This window comes from Microcaecilia unicolor, chromosome 4 (genome assembly GCF_901765095.1).
Source record: "Microcaecilia unicolor chromosome 4, aMicUni1.1, whole genome shotgun sequence".
Classification (NCBI taxonomy): domain Eukaryota; kingdom Metazoa; phylum Chordata; class Amphibia; order Gymnophiona; family Siphonopidae; genus Microcaecilia; species Microcaecilia unicolor.
The window spans coordinates 365,683,860-365,706,631 of NC_044034.1; the positions used below are offsets into that span (position 1 = coordinate 365,683,860).

General features: G+C 46.5%; 1 protein-coding gene across 1 annotated transcript in view; it reads right to left on the bottom strand.

Moving 5' to 3' along the window:
* NDP (norrin cystine knot growth factor NDP) overlaps window positions 1-22,772 on the bottom strand; it is a 72,285-nt gene that overhangs the window by 16,437 nt on the left and 33,076 nt on the right. Inside the window, exon 3 of the mRNA XM_030199700.1 lies at window positions 12,570-12,909. Coding sequence (XP_030055560.1) covers window positions 12,570-12,743 — 174 coding nt within the window. The 5' untranslated portion in view covers window positions 12,744-12,909. The remainder of the gene's footprint in view (window positions 1-12,569; window positions 12,910-22,772) is intronic.

A 22,772-nucleotide genomic window follows, 5' to 3' on the forward strand; every position in this document is an offset into this window, starting at 1 on the left:
CGTAGTAATGAAACTCCTCTTCAGTAACACTGGCTGGGATGTCAATAGCCTGTTCATCTGACGGGTTTGCATCAGCTGCATCTGTTTCGTCCCTCTCCAAATCCCTAACAAAGCTTGCCCACTTGTAGCAGTTCACAATGGTTGCCTGTGTAACATAATTCCAGGCTTCTTTCTGCATATGTGGGGAATCCAACAGTGATAGATTACAAGCCAGTCCAACAGCACGTTTATCCTTGCCAGTCTGGTCATCCATAACGCTCATCAGACGAAGTATCACAAGAGCCCGATAATGTTGTTTGAAATTGGCTATTATGCCCTGATCCATAAGTTGGATCAGAGAGGTAGTGTTTGGTGGCAGGAAGACCACCTTGACGTTGGGCAGCCTGACATCATCACTGTGTGCAGCACAATTATCACAAAGCAACAAAACCTGACGCCTTTGTGCCCACATTCTAGTGTCTAACTTCTTTAGCCACTGCTTCCATATTTCCCCAGTCATCCATGAATTTGCATTAGCCTCGTATGACACAGGAAGTCGCTTAACATTCTTGAAGCAACGGGGCTGTTTGCTCTTTCCAATGACGAGTGGTTCCAACTTCTCACGCCCATCCATACTGCAGCAAAGGAGGATCGTCAGTCGGTCCTTCAACGTTTTACTTCCTGTAGTTTCGGCTTGTTTGAATGCAAGTGTTCCATCAGGAATCGCTCGCCAGTAGAAACCATTTTTGTCAGCATTGAAAATGTCACGAGGTGCAAACTCATTCAAGATGGTAGGAAGAACTGAAACAACCCAATTTTCAGCATCAAAATCATCAGCGTCTTGTTTTTCACCATGCTGTTTCTTGAATTTTATGTTGTTCCTCTCCTTCCATCTTTCCAACCATCCAACAGTGGCTTTGAATTCAGTTAGTCCAAGACTTTCAGCTAGCTGATTAGCTTTCTCCATAAGCAGTGGACACTTGTAACCACTCGCCTCCACCTACCCTCCTCTCTTCCTTCCCGTTCACATTAATTGATTTGATTTGCTTACTTTATTTATTTTTTGTCTATTAGATTGTAAGCTCTTTGAGCAGGGACTGTCTTTCTTCTATGTTTGTACAGCGCTGCGTATGCCTTGTAGCGCTATAGAAATGCTAAATAGTAGTAGTAGTAGTAGTAGAAACTGTCTGCTCCTGACTTGAGAAAACCACCGAAGAAGAGCATCTTCTACCTCCTCAGCTTTTCCCGCCCGTTTTCGTTTCCGATGTGGATTTGTATTGTTTTGCCAGTCTTCCAGCTGATCTTTCTGCTTCAAGACACGTGACTGGGATTGACACCATATTCTTTAGCAATAGATGCTTGACTTTGTTTGTTTTCTAATTTTTTAAGAACTTCTATTCGTTAAGCCAGTGTTAAAGTCTTACAGTTGCGTGACGACGACTCCAATGTACACTCTAACAACATTCTTTTGCTTCTTCTGCCTGTGGCAGTTAACCGAGATTTCAAATTTACCGCCCCTTTGCACGCGCCAATCGGCTTCCATATTCCGTGCGTGCGATTATGCGGAGTCTTTCCTGCAGAGGAGTGGTCTTAAACTATGCATATAAGCGAATCTTGCACTTATCAGTGGTGCGCTAAACTGAAGTTTGTCCTCATAGAAATTGATGACGCCAAAATTGGGACCGAAGTACAACATGCAGTTAAACAGAGCATGCGCTTATCCGATGTGCACTTAAATGGAGTGCACTGTACTTATGTACTGTCCTGCGTGGGTGCTTAGATCTCAAGATCAGGGTTTGTTAGATGTTCCTTCTTTCCATCATGTTCGTTTTGAGACAGTTCGCACCCGTGTCTTTTTTGTTGTTGGACCGAATCTGTGGAATGCTCTTCCACCTGCTATGCATCAAATTTCTTTGTTATCTCTGTTTAGGAAACCAACCTTGCTGTTGTGTAAAGCTTTTTCTTGAAGAGAGTTGGGGATGTGTTGTATTTGGTAGCTGGGGGTTGGGTTTTTTGTTTTTTCATTTTATTTTTGTAATGCGTGTTGTTCATTTGTGTGTATTTTATTGTAATCCGCTCAGATGGTTGGATGGGCAGGCTAAAACTTTTGTTAAATAAATAAATTACAACCCCAACAAGGATACAGAGGAAGTAACCTGCACAGAGAGGCAGTTACAACCCTAAACAAGGCATAGAGGGAGTAACCTGCATGAAGAGGCAGTTACAACCCAACAAGGTTACAGAGGGAATAACCTGAACAGAGAGGCAGTTACAACCCAACAAGGATACAGAGGGAATAACCTGGACAGAGAGGCAGTTACAACCCCAACAGGGATACAGAGGAAGTAACCTGGACAGAGAGGCAGTTACAACCCCAACAGGGATACAGAGGAAGTAACCTGGACAGAGAGGCAGTTACAACCCCAACAAGGATACAGAGGAAGTAACCTGAACAGAGAGGCAGTTACAACCGAACAAGGATACAGAGGGAATAACCTGCAGAGAGAGGCAGTTACAACCCCAACAAGGAAACAGAGGAAGTAACCTGCACAGAGAGGCAGTTACAACCCTAAACAAGGCATAGAGGGAGTAACCTGCATGAAGAGGCAGTTACAACCCAACAAGGTTACAGAGGGAATAACCTGAACAGAGAGGCAGTTACAACCCAACAAGGATACAGAGGGAATAACCTGGACAGAGAGGCAGTTACAACCCCAACAGGGATACAGAGGAAGTAACCTGGACAGAGAGGCAGTTACAACCCCAACAGGGATACAGAGGAAGTAACCTGGACAGAGAGGCAGTTACAACCGAACAAGGATACAGAGGGAATAACCTGCAGAGAGAGGCAGTTACAACCCCAACAAGGAAACAGAGGAAGTAACCTGCACAGAGAGGCAGTTACAACCCTAAAGAAGGCATAGAGGGAGTAACCTGCATGAAGAGGCAGTTACAACCCAACAAGGTTACAGAGGGAATAACCTGAACAGAGAGGCAGTTACAACCCAACAAGGATACAGAGGGAATAACCTGGACAGAGAGGCAGTTACAACCCCAACAGGGATACAGAGGAAGTAACCTGGACAGAGAGGCAGTTACAACCCCAACAGGGATACAGAGGAAGTAACCTGGACAGAGAGGCAGTTACAACCCCAACAAGGATACAGAGGAAGTAACCTGAACAGAGAGGCAGTTACAACCGAACAAGGATACAGAGGGAATAACCTGCAGAGAGAGGCAGTTACAACCCCAACAAGGAAACAGAGGAAGTAACCTGCACAGAGAGGCAGTTACAACCCTAAACAAGGCATAGAGGGAGTAACCTGCATGAAGAGGCAGTTACAACCCAACAAGGTTACAGAGGGAATAACCTGAACAGAGAGGCAGTTACAACCCAACAAGGATACAGAGGGAATAACCTGGACAGAGAGGCAGTTACAACCCCAACAGGGATACAGAGGAAGTAACCTGGACAGAGAGGCAGTTACAACCCCAACAGGGATACAGAGGAAGTAACCTGGACAGAGAGGCAGTTACAACCCCAACAAGGATACAGAGGAAGTAACCTGGACAGAGAGGCAGTTACAACCCCAACAGGGATACAGAGGAAGTAACCTGAACAGAGAGGCAGTTACAACCGAACAAGGATTCAGAGGGAATAACCTGCAGAGAGAGGCAGTTACAACCCCAACAAGGAAACAGAGGAAGTAACCTGCACAGAGAGGCAGTTACAACCCAGAACAGGGCATCAAGGAAGTAACCTGCATGGAGAGGCAGTTACAACCCTAAACAAAGGTTTAGGGGGTTACCTGCATATAGCAGCAGTTACAACCCTAACTACCTTACTGGGCAGACAGAATGGGCTATGTCGGTCTTTATCTGCTATCATTTACTACGTTACTATCACAACATTTGCATCTCAGGCCCTAGTTCAAACCCACCTCCAGCTGATAGGAATTACAGAGGCAGAGTATGTGAAAGAAGCCGACGGTCTCCGTTCAAAAACTATTCCCATGATTGCCCCTCTCAGATTCCCATCAGTCTGTGAATTCTGCTGAACATCTTGTCAATGATTTGTGACACAAATCACAAGGAAGACGGATCCCTTATAAGAACAATATGCTAACCCCCCCCCCCCCCATCCTAAGAAACCCCCAAACTGGTATAGGCTAGGTAAGTAAATCAAGTGAATGAAGACAGCAGCGTCTCAGGGGGGCCTGCTGGCAGGCCTCCCAACTCATTCATTCCAGCAGAATGACAGCCAGTCAAAGTTTTAAGCAGCTGAAAAGGCTCCGTTGCTCTGTCTTCCTTGTCTAGCAGATTTCACCCCATCGCAACAGAAAAGTCCTGCTTGTTTTTTGACTCAGCGAGGAATGAAAAGTAGAGTGTTCCTGTTGGACAGACTCCAAACAGTGGAGCTGAATGAGTAAGGGGTAGCCTGTGGAAAATTACCGCTCCATCTGCCAAACTGAAATGTATGTTTTTTGGGGGGCTAATGATCAAAAACCTGAACGTTGAAAAGCACAGAGGCTTTTTTTGTCCGACGAGGGTGGGAATGGATGCCAGGTTTTCTGCCTTGGCACACTGCAGTCTGTTTCCATTTCTCATGCCGTAGTGTAATGAGCATCTGAGCGAAGAAGAAAAAAAAAAAAGCCCAGCGGTGACACCAGTTTCCAATATAAACGAGAGCTACAAATAATTTAGAGGACTCTTTCCATAAGGAGAAAACCTTTGGGAAACAAGAGGGTTAGATACGGAATACAGATTTGCAAGGAGTGATGATATAATATATACATATTCACCTTTCGGGAATTCTGTCCAGGAAAACATGAGTCAGAGATCTAGTCGACATGTCAAGTGCGTTTAATATGTGTCTCACTTATGAAAGTGACCTTTACTTCCTATTTGGGCACTATTTTCTGGTGTGACTTCAGAGGGCGTGAGTCGTCGTCATGTTAATAAAACAGCTCCTGTCGAAAACCTCTCTCCCTATCCCCTTATTATCCAATCAGGGTGCTGCCCTCTCACAGGCTCTCTTACTGTTCGGTTTTACGTTTTTCCCTACCTACTCGTGGCTTCCATTTCCAGGGGTTTTGTGGAAGCAGGGTCACAGTGTTTATTTCATCTCACGCACAATAACGTTTCTTCTCCTTTTCCACGGAACAGAAACCTGGCTGCCTGGTTGGTAAAAGAGTTAACATTAATTGCTATTATGGGAGCAGATTTAAAAAAAAAAAAATTAGACACCAAATGCTCATATAGATAGGAGCAATGTTAAGACAGGAAGGTGATATAGAACTCTAATACAGCATAACATTAAATGCTGCTCGTTCAATGACACTCTTATAAGTACATAAGTACATAAGTAATGCCACACTGGGAAAAGACCAAGGGTCCATCGAGCCCAGCATCCTGTCCACGACAGCGGCCAATCCAAGCCAAGGGCACCTGGTGAGCTTCCCAAACAATCTATACATGTTATTCCTGGAATTGTGGATTTTTCCTTTTTAAACTCTGCTAAGCTAACTGCCTTCACCACATTCTCCGGCAACGAATTCCAGAGTTTAATTATGCGTTGGGTGAAGAACAATTTTCTCCGATTTGTTTTAAATTTACTACACTGTAGTTTCATCGCATGTCCCCTAGTCCTAGTATTTTTGGAAAGCATCATGTACTTTCCTCTATAAGGAGAAAGAAATTTAGTTTATTCTAGGGGATTTATCCATGTACCCCAGAAGAGACCTACCTAATGCACAGATCAAGCCTGGATCTACAAACAAGCTTCTTAACCTTGTGACTTGTGGTGGGGGGGAGTAAAAATCTGGTGACCAACAATATTCCAGCAACCCCTCATTCCATCCCCCTACGTCCTATGGACCACTAATTCAAAACTCATGTCCTGCCATTTCTCACTCCTCCCCTCTCTCCATGAACCTCCGATTTCGTTTCTTTATAATCTCCCTCCTCCTTCCACGGACTTCCAATATCCATTTCTGTCTCAGTGAATATCAGGACTCCACACGTCATGCTATGATCAGAAGGCAGGGAGGAAACAGTCTGGATCAGCCTACAATCTCCGGCATGGAAGCCCACTGGTGCTTATGAGCTTGGGACTGAGGATCAGCTCAGTACCCACAGTCATTGAGGATCCCTTTACAGAAAGATGATAGAGTCAAAACAAAATTTAAATGACTTTGCGGCAATTGATGTGTTACAATGGGCAGGAACGGTGCTTAAATGGCAACTCCAGGAGTTTATTTAGTTATTTATTTATTACATTTGTATCCCACATTTTCCCACCTATTTGTAGGCTCAATATGGCTTACATAGTACCAGAGAGGCCTTTGCAGACTCCGGTGTGAACAAATACAAAGTGATGTTGTGGTAAGATAAAGTTCATGTGGCACAGCCACACTAGGGAATCGTACAACGGAAGAGTTGTGTTATGTCCATTACGTTCTTTAGTTTTGTTGTGTTGCAGAGATCAGGCATTTATGTTGGATCGGCCAGGGTATGCCTTTAGTGTTTTCCAGGAGGTTTAGGTGGTCGTTCATAGTTTTCAAGGCTTTTAGTAATGCGTTCCACAGTTGTGTGCTAATGTAGGAAAAACTGGATGCGTAGGTTGATTTGTATTTGAGTCCTTTGCAGCTAGGGAAGTGCAGATTTAGGTACGTTCGTGTTGATTCGGATGTGTTTCTAGTTGATAGGTCGATCAAGTCTGTCATGTATCCCGGAGCTTCACCATAGATAATTTTGTGAACCAGAGTGCAGATTTTGAAAGCAATGCGTTCTTTGATTGGGAGCCAATGTAGTTTTTCACGGAGGGGTTTTGCGCTTTCAAATCGCGTTTTTCCGAAGATAAGCCTAGCTGCCGTGTCTTGAGTGGTCTGAAGTTTCTTTAAGGTTTGTTCTTTACATCCCGCATAGATCACATTGCAGTAGTCTACATGGCTTAGTACCATTGATTGTACCAGGTTGCGAAATGTTTCCCTCGGGAAGAATTGCTTCACGCGTTTGAGCTTCCGCATTGAGTGGAACATTTTCTTTGTCGTGGATGTCACTTGGCTCTCTAGTGTTAAGTAGCGGTCCATAGTAACGCCGAGGATTTTCAGGCTGTGAGATGGGGAGGGTGTAATCTGGGGTGTTAATGATGGTGGGGTTGTCCGCGCTGTGTTGGGATGAGAGGATGAGGCAGTGTGCTTTTTCTTTGTTAAGTTTTAGATGAAATGCATTAGCCCAAGAGTCCATGATGTACAAGGTGTTCTTGATTTCGTTGGTGATTTCTGTCAGGTTAGATTTGTAAGGTATGTATATTGTGACATCGTCTGCATAGATGAAAGGGTTAAAGCCTTGGTTGGATAAGGACTTGGCTAGTGGGGTTGGGAAATGAGGACAGTGCTGGCACCAGTGGCGTACCAAGGGGGGGGCAGTGGGGGCGGTCCGCCCCGGGTGCCCGCCGCTGGGGGGGGGGTGCCGCACGCCAGTCAGCTTTGTTCATTTCCATGCTCCCTCTGCCCCGGAACAGGAAGTAACCGGGTTCTGCATTACACCTCTCTCTTGTTTTATCGCTATTGCTGCCGCTGCAGACCCCAGAGAGATGTGGCGGCAGCAGTGGTAAGGGCGGGAGCAGTGGCAGGAGTGTGGCGAGGGAGAGGTAAGAATGAGGGTTCTTCTAGGTCGCGTGGAGGGGCATAATCGAATGGGGACGACCATCTCTAAGGGCGCCCATCTCTAAGGACATCCCAGCGAAGGGGCGGGGAAACCGCTATTATCGAAACAAGATGGGCATCCATCTTTCGTTTCAATAATACAGTCGGGGACGCCCAAATCTCAACATTTAGGTCGACCTTAGAGATGGTTGTCCCCGGTTTTCGGCGATAATGGAAACCGAGGATGCCCATCTCAAAAACAACCAAATCCAAGGTATTTGGTCGTGGGAGGAGCCAGCATTCGTAGTGCGATTTCCCACCCCCCCCCCCCCCCGCCTCCCTGCCTCCCTCCCTGCCAACCCCTTCATTGTTCTGCCATAGCTCCGCCCTCGAGGACGGGGCCCGGAGCGATTTCCCACCCCCCCCCCCACCTCCCTGCCTCCCTCCCTGCCAACCCCTTCGTTGTTCTGCCATAACTACGCCCTCGAGGGTAGGGCCCGGAGCGATTTCCCACCCCCCTGCCTCCCTCCCTGCCAACCCCTTCGTTGTTCTGCCATAGCTCCGCCCTCTAGGGCGGGGCCCGGAGCGATTTTGGTGGCTTCACCACCACGAACCTTCGAACCTTTTTGAAGGAAGTCAGGGCTTGGCTTCACTGACGTCAGTGTCCTCAGAACGTTGAGGGTGAGTTTTATTGTAGTAGATATCAAAAAAAAAGAAATTGGATAGATCATTGTACCTTGTCCACCGGTAGATTAGAATAGTTGTAATAAGTTCTGTAGTCTTTGACATATTTGTCTCAACTATTTTTTAATATATATCCCTTGTTTTGATAGTTTGTCCACGGGAAGGGGATATTCTCCTCATATGCTGTGAATTAAGAATATCTGGATTGAGGATCAGGGCCGTGCCTAGGGTCTCTGGTGCCCCCCTGCAGACCATCAGTTTGCGCTCCCCTGCAGACCATCAGTTGGCGCGCGCACGCCCCCCCTCCCACGCTTTAAATTTACCTCTCTCCGGCTCCGACGTCTGCGCAGCGTCAGTGAAAGCGCTGCTTGTCTGAAGTCTCTCCACCAGCCTTCCCTTCGCTTGTTCGTTCCCTCTGTGTCCCACCTTCTTCTGACGTCATTTCCTTGAGTGCTGGACACAGAGAGAACGAACAAGCGAAGGGAAGGCTGGTGGAGAGACGTCAGGCAGTGCTTTCACTGACGCTGCGCAGATGTTGGAGGCGGAGCGAGGTAAATTTAAAGCGCAGGGGAATCGGGGATGGAGCGGAGGAGTAAGGTTTTTTTTTAAATACAACTTGACGGTGCGGCGCCCTTGAAGGCAGGCGCCCCCCTGCGGCGCTTACCGCGCTTACTGTGTTGGCACGGCCCTGTTGAGGATTACATAGAAACAAAGAAAAATGTAGACAAAGACCATATGGCCTATCCAGTCTGCCCATCCGTGCCATCTACTCTCCCTATCACTCCCTTAGAGATCCTACGTTCTTGTCCCAAGCTCTCTTGAATTCAGATACTCTTTTCATCTCCACCATTTCCACCGGGAGGCCGTTCCACGAATTCGCCACCCTTTCCGTGAAGAAGTATTTCCTCAGGTTACTTCTGAATCTGTCCCCTTTCACCTTCATCCTATGCCCTCTCATTCCATAGTTTCCTTTCATTTGAGAGAGACTCGCCTCCTATGCATTCATGCCACATAGGTATTTAAATGCCTCTATCATATCTCTATCACCTCTTCAAGAAAGCGTACCCTAATGACCCAACTTAACTTTTTAAGCCCACCCACATGATTCCTGCCCCGACGATTTTTATACCTTTGACCATGTCTGACAATCTCCTTATGCTCATTCCTCAATCTCTTCCTCTCCATCCTTCCTACTCCTTACCCCTCCCAATCTCTTCTCCTTTTGCTCATCCTACCTTTGTTTACCCCTCCATGCTCAATTTACATATCCTCAAAACCCCACTACTACTATGTTTACTACAACTTGTAACATTCTCCTTCAAGACTTTGTAATTCTATTTACTATGTAAGCCACATTGAACCTGCTATGTGTGGGAAAGCACGGGGTACAAATGTAATTAATAATAATAATAATTATATCTCCCCTCTCCCACCTTTCTTTCAAAGAAAACATACACATCTGAGATCTTTAAGTATGTCCCCATATGCTTTATGATGATGACCACTGACCAATGACCATTTTAATAGTCGCCCTCTGGACCGACTCCCTCCAGTTTACATCTTTTTGAAGGTGTGATCCAGAATTGTACATAATATTCAAAATGAGGTCTCACCAGAATCTTATACAGGCCAGGGCATTATCACCTCCCTTTTCCTACTGGCCATTCCTCTTCCTATGCATCCAAGCATCCATCACCTTTTCTACCTGTTTGGCCACCTTAAGATCATCACATATCATCACACCCAAGTCCCGCTCCTCTTTCACGTACAAAAGGTCCTCACCCCCTAAACTGTACCATTCCCTTATGTTTCTGCAGCCCAAATGCATGACTCTGCATTTCTTGGCATTAAATCTTAGGTTTGAGCTCAAGTCTAGCAATATTTAATGTGAGTAGTTCATGACCTATACATATGTATTATAGATATACGCATACACCGGTGATTAAGATCTACTCGGGCTCAGCTGTATGTACATACACAAATATTAGGAGGTGGAACATCACATGTGCAATGATGGTTCCAGTGTGACACCACCACATATTCCTCTTGGGGTGTAAACGGTATGGTCTGAGCACATTTAAAATAATTTAAAACACTTTATAGTATTTTTTTAAAGTGCATACATAAAAATAAAAAAAGATAAATTATTTTGAACCCAAGTTTAATATAGTGAGTTTAAGGTTTAACTTGGTTTGTGGATTTGTTCTTCCTGATTTTTTGTGATTTATTAAATCTTAGCTACCAAATTCCAGATCATTCCTCTACTTTTGCTAAGTCCTTCCTCATGTTATCCACCCCATCAGGCGTGTCTACCCTACTGCACATTTTGGTATCATCTGCAAAAAGGGAAACTTTATCAGACAACCCTTCGGCGATATCGCTTACAAAAATGATTAAAAGAACTGGCCCAAGGACCAAACCTTGCGACCAGTGGCGTAGCTACATGGGGCCCGGGGGGCCTGGGCCCCCGTAGATTTGGCCCTGGACCCCCCTGCCGACGACCCTCTCGACCCCCCCCCTCCCACCGCCATCGCCTGCCTTTGCTGGCGAGGAACCCCAACCCCCGCCAGCCGAGGTCCTCTTCTTCCCGCAAAAGGCTTCCTTCTGTGCAGGACGTCAGAAACAGAAGGAAGCCTTTTGCGGGAAGAAGAGGACCTTGGATGGCGGGGGTTGGGGTCCCCCGCCAGCAAAGGTTGGCGGCGGGAGGGGGGGGTTGAGAGGGTCATTGGCGGGGGGGGCAAAGTTGGTGGTGGTGGTGGCAATGGCAGGGGAGTGGGTGTCGGCAATGGCGGGAGGGGGGGTCGGCTGCGCTGGGGGGGGGCTAAAATGTGCCCCCTCACCTCAGGCTCAGGACCCTCCTCCTGCCGAAGTCTGGCTACGCCCCTGCTTGTGACAAACCACTGAGCGGAGTGGAGGAGTAGCCAAATGTTTAGTGTAGCAGGCTTTGCTCCTGGTAACCTGGGTTCAATTTCCATTGCAGGCAAGTCACTTAACCCTCCATTGCCCCAGCTACCAAAACTTACATGGTGAGCCCTCTAGGGACAGAGAAAGTACCTGCATATAATGGTACAGTGCTGTGTACATCTAGTAGTGCTATAGAAATGATTAGTAGTAGTATAGGAGCCAACTCCGTGGGAGCTTTGGGTGCTCGAGCACCCCCAATATTGCACCCACCGGAAGTTCATTCCCTCCCTCCCTCCTCCCTTCGAGTTCCAGGCCCCCTCCCTCCAAATTTTAAAAGTCATCTATTTTACCTCATCGGGGTTAGGGCGGCAGCAGCGGTAAAATCCATGCAGGCTCGTTTCGGTGCTTAGTTCAGTTTTCCCTTTGCTCTCTCTCAGCTCTGGTCCCACCCTCATTTCCTGTTTCCGCAAGGGTGGGACCTCCTGTTTCCGCAAGGGTGGGACCAGAGCTGAGCGAGAGCGAAGGGAAAACTGAACTAAGCACCGAGCCAAGCCTGCATGGATTTTATCGCTGCTGCCGCCCTAACCCCGACGAGGTAAAATAGATGACTTTTAAAATTTGGAGGGAGGGGGGACCCTGGAACTGGGAGGGAGGTGGGCCTGGAAATCGGAGGGAGGTGGCGGGTGGACAAGGGAGGGGGGACAGGAGAGGGGGAGAGGGAGGGGGGACAGGGGAGGGTGGGGGAGAGGGGAATGAGGGAGAGGGGGGAACAAGGGAGAGGGGAATGCACCACCTGTAAAAAAAAAATTCAGCACCCCCAATCATTTTGAAAAGTTGGCTCCTATGAGTAGTAGTACTGAGTACCAGCACCTTTGTCTGCTAAAATTGACAGATGGACCCCACGTTTTAATGAAAGAGCTCAGGCTCTACACACCAATTCTGCCTTGTCATAGGTTCTGTGACAGGCTGCAGGGGGCCTGGCTATTGTGGGGTGGGTCCCTCAGTGATCACCCCACCCCTGAAGGGATCCCCGCCAGCCAAGGTACGTGCGGTAGCAGCAGCAACAGTAGCAGCGGTGGTGGGTGGATGGAGGGCAGCAAGGCGGCGGTGGGTAGGACAACCAAAATGTGTCCCCTCACTTTGGGCTCTGGCCCCCTCCCATCTCGAGGTCTGGCTACGCCCCTAATGTGACCTACTTCTGTGACCTATTAAAATGGAGCTGAACATTTCTGTTGCATGAAGCGATTTAAATTATTCTGCGTCCTCTAACAAATCTTCTCCATTTCTCTCTCCTCATTGGTCATTAAAATGTTTACCCCTGGGCTTCGCTCGCTCAGCCCCTATGCACTGTACCTTGGAGGTGCACTTGTACAATGGATGGCTGATGGAATCGACGTAGTGATGCCTTATGCAGCGTCCAGGGTCCGAGTCTATGAGGAAAGCACCCCTGGCTCGCCCGTTTGTATCTCCCAAAAGAGGCAACAAAGAGAACACGAAAATCCAGGTCGCAAGGGCGCCGCTTCCCATTGTTGAGGTGGAGAACTTCTCAGAAGTGAAAATCAGATAAGGGAACCAAGAGTTTCAATTCCAGGTCTGGAGCTCCAGTTGTCTGCAAAACATACACCAGATCTGATGTCAGCTGCCCGCTTGGGGTGTCCATTGGGTTTGACATAGAAATCCACCCCGATGTCTCCTGAAAATGAAAACATTTGAAAGTAAGAGTCATGGCAACACATAGAAATGCATGGAAGGAACAACCGTACATATGCAGTTCCTAAGATTCATTATGAAGAAACAAGAAAGCGTGTTTTTCCTTAGCAGGACCTAAAGAATGAGTCCTTTTACTACGGTGCGCTGAAAAATGGTCTGCGGTAGTGTAGGCACAGGTTTTGGACGTGTGCTGGACCATTCTTCAGCGCAACTGTAAAAATGCCTTTTTTTTTTTTCATTTTGACCAAAAATGGACGTGTGGCAAAATGAAAATTGACAAACATCCATTTTGGGGTCTGAGACTTTACCGCCACCCATTGACTTAGTGGTAAGGTCTCACGTGTTAACTGGGCAGTAATGGTCTATGAGCGTCAGATGCCTTTTATCGCCCGGTAGCGCCGGTGCGTGAAGGGGACATAAGTACATAAGTATTGCCATACTGGGAAAGACCAAAGGTCCATTGAGCCCAGCATCCTGTTTCCAACAGAGGCCAAACAAAAAAAACAGCACCACGGGCCTTTAAAAAGGGAACACAGTCTTAATGAATGAGCCTTGACAAAAAGACCCGACACGGGCCGTGTTTCGGCGACTAGCACTTGCGGTGCTGTTTTTTTGTTTGGACTTTAGTTTGTACTTCGTTCCCTCTCTTTTGTTATATCCAACAGTGGCCAAACCAGGTCACAAATACCCGGCAAGATCCCAAAACTGTACAAAACATTTCATACTGCTTATCCCAGAAATAGTGGATTTTCCCCAAGTCCATTTAATAACGGTCTACGGACTTTTCCTTTAGGAAGCCCTCCAGACCCTTTTTAAACCCTGCTAAACTAACCGCCTTTACCACATTCTCTGGCAACGAATTCCAGAGTTTAATTACACGTCAAAAATGAAATTACCGCCCGGGCCAAGTGGTAGCCAGGTGGTAACTCAGATTTGGCATGCGTTGGGCACGCGTAGGCGTTTACATGGCTTCGTAAAAGGGCCCCGGAACGCATTATCATCATTCATTAGATTACACACCGAGCTAGAGAAATTTAAGAACTTATTGAAAGGACATTTGTTTGTTCTGGCCATAAGGAAGATGATTATAGTTCAGAATGATTATTTATTTATTTATTTGTTGCATTTGTACCCCACATTTTCCCATCTCTTTGCAGGCTCAATGTGGCTTACATAGTACCATGAGGTCTTAGCCACCTCTGGTGATGAAACAAATACAGAGCAATGTTGTTACAGTCACATTAGAGAATCAAGAGGAGAAGAGAAATATATTGTTCATTGCAGGTTATGGCAGTAGCGTAGCCAGTGATTAATTTTTGGGTGGGCCTGGAGGTGGACTGGGTGGGCACAGACCTCTTTCCTCTCCACCGTCCACCCCCCACCCGCCGCTGCCACCACATTTTGTGTCCACCCGCGACCGCCCCGCCTGTGACAGCCCCCTGCACTGACCTGAAGCGCGTTCTCCCTCCAATCCAGCACCGGCGATCGTAGCCAGCCTTCTACCACGTCCCGCCTACTCTGCAACTTCCTGCTGGACGTGGTAGAAGGCTGGCTATGATCGCCGGTGCTGGATTGGAAGGAGAACGCGCTTCAGGTCAGTGTAGGGGGCTGTCGCGGGTGGGGCGGGCCTGTAGCAAAAGTGGGTGGGCCTGGGCCCATCCAGGCCCACCCGTGGCTACGCCCCTGGGTTATGGCTTTGTTGCCTTGCTGAGTTCAGTTACTTAAGTTGGATCAGTAGGGTATGCCTTTTCGAACAGATCGGTCTTTAGTGATTTCCGGAAGTTGAGGTGATCCTGCGTTGTCTTTATGGCTTTCGGTAATGCGTTCCAGAATTGCGTGCTTATATAGGAGAAGCTGGATCCGTAAATTGATTTGTACTTGATTATGTGCAGGCTATCTTAGTGTGCATACAATTTTTAATGATTTGTTTTATATTGTGATATAGGTTTTTATGTAGATTTTCTGTATGTTTTTCGTGTGCTGTGCATTGGACAGATGCAGAACATAAATGGTGAAATAAATAAGAATGAAACATGATCACTGCCATATCCTGGACTCCAGGTTAACAGGGCACAGTTTATAGCTCAGGGCCATTTCTATGGGTAAATATTGATAGACCTGCATAATTTAGCCAGGGTCGCTTTATCCATACTACCCCTCTCCTCAAGACCCTTCACTGGCTCCCTATCCGTTTTCGCATCCTGTTCAAACTTCTTCTACTAACCTATAATGTATTCACTCTGCTGCTCCCCAGTATCTCTCCTCACTCGTCCTTCCCTACACCCCTTCCCGTGCACTCTGCTCCATGGATAAATCCTTCTTATCTGTTCCTTTCTCCACTACTGCCAACTCCAGACTTCGCGCCTTCTGTCTCGCTGCACCCTACACCTGGAATAAACTTCCTGAGCCCCTACGTCTTGCCCCATCCTTGGCCACCTTTAAATCTAGAGTGAAAGCCCACCTCTTTAACATTGCTTTTGACTCGTAACCACTTGTAACCACTCGCCTCCACCTACCCTCCTCTCTTCCTTCCCGTTCACATTAATTGATTTGATTTGCTTACTTTATTTATTTTTTGTCTATTAGATTGTAAGCTCTTTGAGCAGGGACTGTCTTTCTTCTATGTTTGTGCAGCACTGCGTACGCCTTGTAGCGCTATAGAAATGCTAAATAGTAGTAGTAGTAGTAGTTAGCTGCCTGAAAATCGTCACTCCTCAAAATACAGGCAAAACTACATTTGAAGGTTCACTCAGTAATTGGGGCTTCACAGTTACGTGCCAACTTGTGCATAAATGTACGGAATATTTGGCCTTTACTTATGAAGAGGAAGCAAAGCAATTAAGCTGCGTAATTCTCTACAGGATGCCTAACATTAGATTCCAGGATGATGCGCATTAAGCGTGAATTCGAGATAATACTTGCGGAAGTCCTCAGTTACGCACTAGAAAATGACACAGGGACAAACTTTGAACCCCGTCCCCATGGGACCTGTCTCCATCCACGCAGGTTCTGTCCTCATCTGCAGAAGCCTTGAACACTTATGATTTTATATTTCAATCTTTTTATTAAAGTATAAAAAGGAACAATATGCTGTGCAACTGTTCTGTATAAATTACAAATAGAAAACAATAATAATAATGAGCATCTGTAATAAACACTTCCACCACCACCCTCTACCCTTCCAACCCCAACAATAGCGGACTTCTACTACCCCAAGGAATCCTAATCCACCCTGTTAAAATGTCCAGGGGTACAAAATACAACCCATTCTGTAAGCCCTAGAGGGGAGAAATATGCCCTATGAAGCACTGTTATGGTTTTTTAATTTGTGGACGAATAAGAAGTCATCAACAATCTCAGGATTCAATCTAGCTCTCCTGTCTTCCACAGTCCCTCCTGCAATAGAAGACGTCTTCTTAGAAGAAATGTACAGGGTCCCCCAAGCAAATTTTGCTAGTTGTGGCCTGTCAGACTGTCATAGTAATGCTTGAATGTTTTCACTTATATACACTGTCAGCTAGCACATTTACTTATTTCCGATCTGACGAAGAAGGGCAACCTTCGAAAGCTAATCAAGAAATGTATTAAGTTATGTCCAATAAAAAAGGTATCATCTTATTTTCTTTTCCATGTTTTATTTTGTTTGATTTCTATTGATATCCAAAAAAAATCAAAATATTGTCGTCTGCATCACTCAAACATAAATAACTGGACTGTTCATTAACAGGCTTCAAAGTAGAAAATGACATGGGGACAGAGTTTGTCCCCATCCCCACAGGCTCTGTCCCTATACTCGCCCCATCCCCATGGGATCTGTCCCTATACTCGCCCCATCCCCACAGGCTCTGTCCCCATCCCCGCCCCATCCCCATGGGCTCTATCCCCATCCCCATGGGATCTGTCCCCATCCCCGCCCCATCCCCATGGGCTCTGTCCCCATCCCCGCCTCATCCCCATGGGCTCTGTCCCCATCCCCGCCCCATCCCCATGGGCTCTATCCCCATCCCCATGGGATCTGTCCCCATCCCCGCCCCATCCCCATGGGCTCTGTCCCCATCCCCGCCTCATCCCCATGGGCTCTGTCCCCATCCCCGCCCCATCCCCTTAGGCTCTGTCCTCATCCCCACAGTTACCGCAGGTCAACGTCCCCATTTCATTCTCTATTATGCACCTAACGTTTGCTAGTTACGTTAGCTCAATGGCTACTGTAAATACGTGCGCCTGTCAGGGGTGTAGCTGATGGCATTCTATAACCTAGCCCTGCCCCGCCCCAACCCATCCTGTCCCCTTCTAGGTCCATGCCCCCCTTGCAGTTCCGCACTATCTACCCAATATTCAGAGTTATTAACCAGCAAGGAACGGCTCCTGACTGGTTAAACAGCACTTAACTGTCTATCCGTGAATATTCAGCACATCACTGGCTAGGTTTGGCAGCCAATCGGGCAACCGAAATAGTAGACCTATCTTTGGCCGGTTTCAACTTAATCGGCCAGTACTGAATATTGAGAGAGATGGCCAGTTAAGTTGAAGCCGGCTAAAAGTCAACTGGATATTCGGTGCCGGCCACCGGAAATAGCCCGGCATTGAATATCCCGGCTCCGCTCCAACTGCGGGAGTCAGCCTGGCTAACTCCCGCAGTCTGAATATTGGCCCCCTATGGATTTTGCGCACTCAGTTTGTAGTATACCAACTAAGGGCAGTGACGCACGTACCTGCAACTTCATGCCAATTATCGTTTAATGAGCATAATATACCACCTTGTTGGTCAGACAAATCAAAGAAGTTAACGACATAGGCGGTCGGTGGCCCAACTGTTAGGGGAGGCTAAAGGGGGCGGGGTTATGGGTGGGGCCAGGGGTGGAGCTTAAATTCATAACTGTCTGATAACATGCAGAAAAAATAAATAAATAAATAAAAATAAAAGTCACAATTAATACCTTTTATTAAATTTAGATATTAGATATGTATCATATGTCAAAGAATAAAGTGGTTGCTCAAAGCATATTCTAACCACAATCACTCAACTGCAAAACACTATGCACAACTTTGTCCAAAAACACACTCAGAACCTTACTATACCATAAATATTACACTGGGCAGAACCTAATACACCAATATACCACCCATAAGGAAAATGCAGACTGTCAACAATATGAAACAAGGGATCATATCATCACAATTCTCATGTAGAGCCACAAAACACCCTAATTCATGTTTAATGTGGGATAAAATACCATAAATAAGTAAATAAATATAAACTTTTAATGTTGAGCACCTGATTCTCAAAGTGGACATATTCCAAACACTATAATGAAAATAAAATGATCTTTTCTACCTTTGTTGTCTGGTGACTTTGTTTTTCTGATCATGCTGGCCCAGTATCCGATTCTGCTGCTATCTGTCCTCAGTGCTGGTCAGGAAGTCATCCTCGTTAAATATCTCCCTGGCAACCCAGGACACCTCCAGCCAACCCCCCCTTTTTTCCCAGCAGTAAGGTAAACAAACCATAAACCAATTTCTACAACTGCTAGAGGGCTTTCACTGCAGCTCCTGCTGTGAGGATGGAGGTAAATCAACAATTTAATCCCCTCAGAGCAGCTGGACTCCACAGCTGATCCATTCTGCTGCAGCAGGGGGGAGGCTTAGCCTCTCCAAGCCTCTTATACCGGGCGCCTACGATAAAAACAATATTATCGTAGGTGGTATATCAAGTCCCATTAACAAGATTCCAGGCACGATCTCAAAGCGTAGCAACATTCCATGTAGAACCCCAAAGAATAGCAAGGTTCCAGAATCCCAAGGAGTGAAGGCGTAGCCTAGTGGTTAATGCAGCAGAGTTTGATCCTGGGAAACTGGGTTCAATTACCACTGTAGCTCCTCATGACTCTTGGTAAGTCACTTAACCCTCCAGTGCCCCAGGTACAAATAAATACTACTACTACTACTACTACTTAACATTTCTAGAGCGCTACTAGGGTTACGCAGCGCTGTACAATTTAACAAAGAGAGACAGTCCCTGCTCAAAGAGCTTACAATCTAACAGACAAGTGAACGGTCGGTCCGATAGGGGCAGTCAAATTGGGGCAGTCTGGATTCACTGAACGGTAAGGGTTAGGTGCCGAATGCAGCATTGAAGAGGTGGGATACCAATGAATGCATGGATCTTGCTACTTTGGGGAGGATTCTGCCAGGTACTTGTGATCTGGATTGGCCACTGTTGGAAACAGGATACCCAACTGGATGGACCTTTGGTCTGACCTAGTATGACAATTCTTATCTTAAGGCTATAATAAAAAGAAATAAAACAAAATATGATACCCTTTTTTGGACTATCTTAATATATTTTTTGACTAACTTACAAAAGCAATCAAAAAATGTAAACTGTATTAAGTTAGGCCAATAAAAGAGGTATCATCTTATTTTTGTTCTGTTTTATTTCTATTTATTGCCCTAAAAGTGGACTAGCACAGCTACCATACCATACCATTTTATCCTGACCTAAGTGGCCCATCTAGTCTACCCAGCCAATACAGATAACTGCCTACCAGTGCAGGCATCCCCATCCTCTTGCTATTCTGTTTAGGGATCCAACCACCACTCCATGCAAGTAACCTCCTCCGCTCTCCCCAACTGCAGTTCTATCAGAGATCCATGCATTGATATGTGTTAAGGTAAAATTATGTATCATACCTGATAATTTTCTTTCCATTAATCATAGCTGATCAATCCATAGACTGGTGGGCCGCGTCCATCCACCAGCAGGCGGAGACAGAGAGCAAACCCCCGCCCCCCCCCACATGTGGCCACGTGCCGCCGGAAACTCCCCAGCATGTCGATATCAAAGCTCCATCCGCAGGACTCAGCACTTATACCTGTATATGCTATGTAAAAAGGCAGTGTATCAAGTCCCGTTTCCCAAGATTCTACATGGAATGTTGCTATTATTTGAGATTCTATATGGAATGTTGCTAGTGGAGGAGTAGCCTAGTGGTTAGTACAGAGGACTTTGATGCAGGGGAAGTGGGTTCAATTCCCACTGCAGCTCCACTTAACTCTCCATTGTCCCAGGTACAAATAAGTACCTGTATATACTATATAAACCGCCTTGAATGTAGTTGCAAAAACCACAGAAAGGCAGTATATCAAGACCCATCAACAAGATTCCACGCACAATCTCACAGAGTAGCAATGTTCCAGAATCCTAAAGAGTGACAAGATTCCATGCAGAAACTCAAACAGTAGCAACATTCCATGTAGAACCCCAAAGAATAGCAAGATTCCGGAATCCCAAAAAGTAAGGAGTGGAAGAGTAGCCTAGTGGTTACTGCAGCGGACTTTGATTCTAGGAAACTGGGTTCAATTCCCACTATAGCTCACTGTGACCCTGGGCAAGTCACTTAACCCTCCATTGCCCCAGGTACCAATAAGTACCTGTATATAGAATGTAAACTGCTTTGAATGTAGTTGCAAAAGCCACAGAAAGGTGGTATATCAAGTCCCATTTCCCTTTCCTTTTTCACAAGGCCCTCATTGCCTCAGGCAGACAGAGACATATTAGTGTAATTAGTGGGTACTAAAAGCCTGCTTGAAAATAATAGGTTTTCAGTGAGTGCCAATGAACATCAATTATAACCAATTATTTGTTAACACTAATTAGCAGTTAATTTATCAATTCAGATACATGTGTCCTCAAGTCCGCACCCTACTTTAGCTAGGTACCCTAGCTCAATGGCTAGTGTAAATAGGTGGGCCTAACTGCTGTAAGGGTGTTCTTCGTCACCAAGCCCTCATTACCTCAGTGGCGTTAATGTACAGGACAGGAGCCTTTTTCAAATGAAGGAGAACTCTGGAATGAGAGGGCATAAGATGAGGAAATAGGGTTAGGACGAATCTGAGGAAATACTCTTTCACGGAAAGGGTGGTGGACACGTGGAATGGCCTCCCGGTGGAGGTCATGGAGACGAAGACTTTGTCAAAGTTTAAGAAGGCGTGGGAAAGACACGTGGGATCTCTTAGGAAAAGGAGGATTTAGTGGTTATTGAGGAGGAGCAGACTGGATGGGCCATTTGGCCTCTATCTGCTGTCATGTTTCTATACGTACCTGATAGTATTCTATACCTTGTGTATTCTATAACACAGAGTGGAGGAGTGGCCTAGTGGTTAGAGCACCGGTCTTGCAATCCAGTTCAAATCCCACTACTGCTCTTTGTGATCTTGGGCAAGTCACTTAACCCTCCATTACCTCAGGTAGAAACTTAGATTGTGAGCCCTCCTGGGAAATATCCAGAGTACCTGAATGTAACTCACCTTGAGCTACTACTGAAAAAGGTGTGAGCAAAATATAAATAAACTTTTCACACTAATGGGAGAATTCTATCTATGGTTAGGATTACCATCTTTTGTCCCCCAAAAAGGAGGGCACATGCCCCGCCCCCTTTCACGCCCTCGCTCCGCCCCTGTCACATTTTCCCCTCCCCCTGTCACACACCCTGTCACCCCCCCTCCCCTTACCTTACTACTGCCCTGGTGGTCTAGTGACCTCTTCGGGGCAGGAAAGAGCCCCCTCTTTCCTGCCCGGAGCGCTGCCCTGCATGCTTCCTTCCTGTTGCTGATCCTCAGCGCCGAGTCAAAATGCCCACTGAGAGTTGAAGTCTCGCGAGGTCACGTCCACTCTCGGCGGCCATTTTGAATTGGCTCCGAGGATCAGCAACAGGAAGGAAGCATGCAGGGCAGCGCTCCGGGCAGGAAAGAGGGGGCTCTTTCCTGCCCCGAAGGCGGAAGAGGTCACTAGACCACCAGGGCAGCAGTAACTAAGGGGAGGGGAGGCTAGCAATCTGCCCGTTTGTCCGCCCACCATCCTGCCCGTTTGTCCAGAAATCCAGACAAACGGGCAGATTGGCAAAACCCGCCCGGTTGCCCAGACATGTCCTCAAAAAGAGGACATGTCCGGGTATATCCGGACATATGGTAACCCTATCTATGGTGCTAAATATTAGGTGGTACTTCCGTGCTGATTATGCAGCGCAGAAAAGCATTCTAATGGATGCAAGGGGTCAAAATGGGGCAGAAACAGTAGATCCACGTGAAAACACACTTACATGCTCATTTGGAAAATAGCATCAAAGTGTTTCTGCGTAGATCTGCAAAGGGGGCGTGGCCATGGGAGGGGCATGGACGGATCAGGGACGTTCCCTTAAAATGAGCACAGTGTTACAGAATAGAGGGGATCTGCACCCACCCAACTTGCACCGGGATTTACACCTGGTTTCAGTTGGTGTAACTGCTCATGCACCAAAGTTGAGCACAGATCCCAGCACTTTACACTGTTCTATAAAGGGTGCCCATCCTGGAACTCCCTTTATAGAATACCGTTGAGCGTCAATTTTTTTCAGCACCAAATTTTGAGGGCCATTTACTGAATCCAGCCCAAGCATCAAATTCCTAAAACAAATAGGAGGAAATAGTTTTTCACTCAATGAATAGTTAAGCTCTGGAACTCATTGCTGGAGGATGTAGTGACAGTGGTTAGCATATCTGGGTTTAAAAAAAGGTTTGGACAAGTTCCCGGAGGAAAAGTCCATAGTCTGCTATTGAGATAGACATGGGGAAGCCACTGCTTGTCCTGGGATTGCTAGCACGGAATCTTGCTACTATTTGGGATTCCGGAATCTTGATACACTTTGGGATTCTGGAATCTTGTTACTCTTTGGAATTCTGGAATCTTTTTACTCTTTGGGATTCCAGAATGTCGCTACTAGTTGGGGAATCTGCCAGGTACTTGTGACCTGGATTGGCCACCGTTGGAAACAGGATGTTGGGTTATATTGACTATTGGTCTGACCCAAT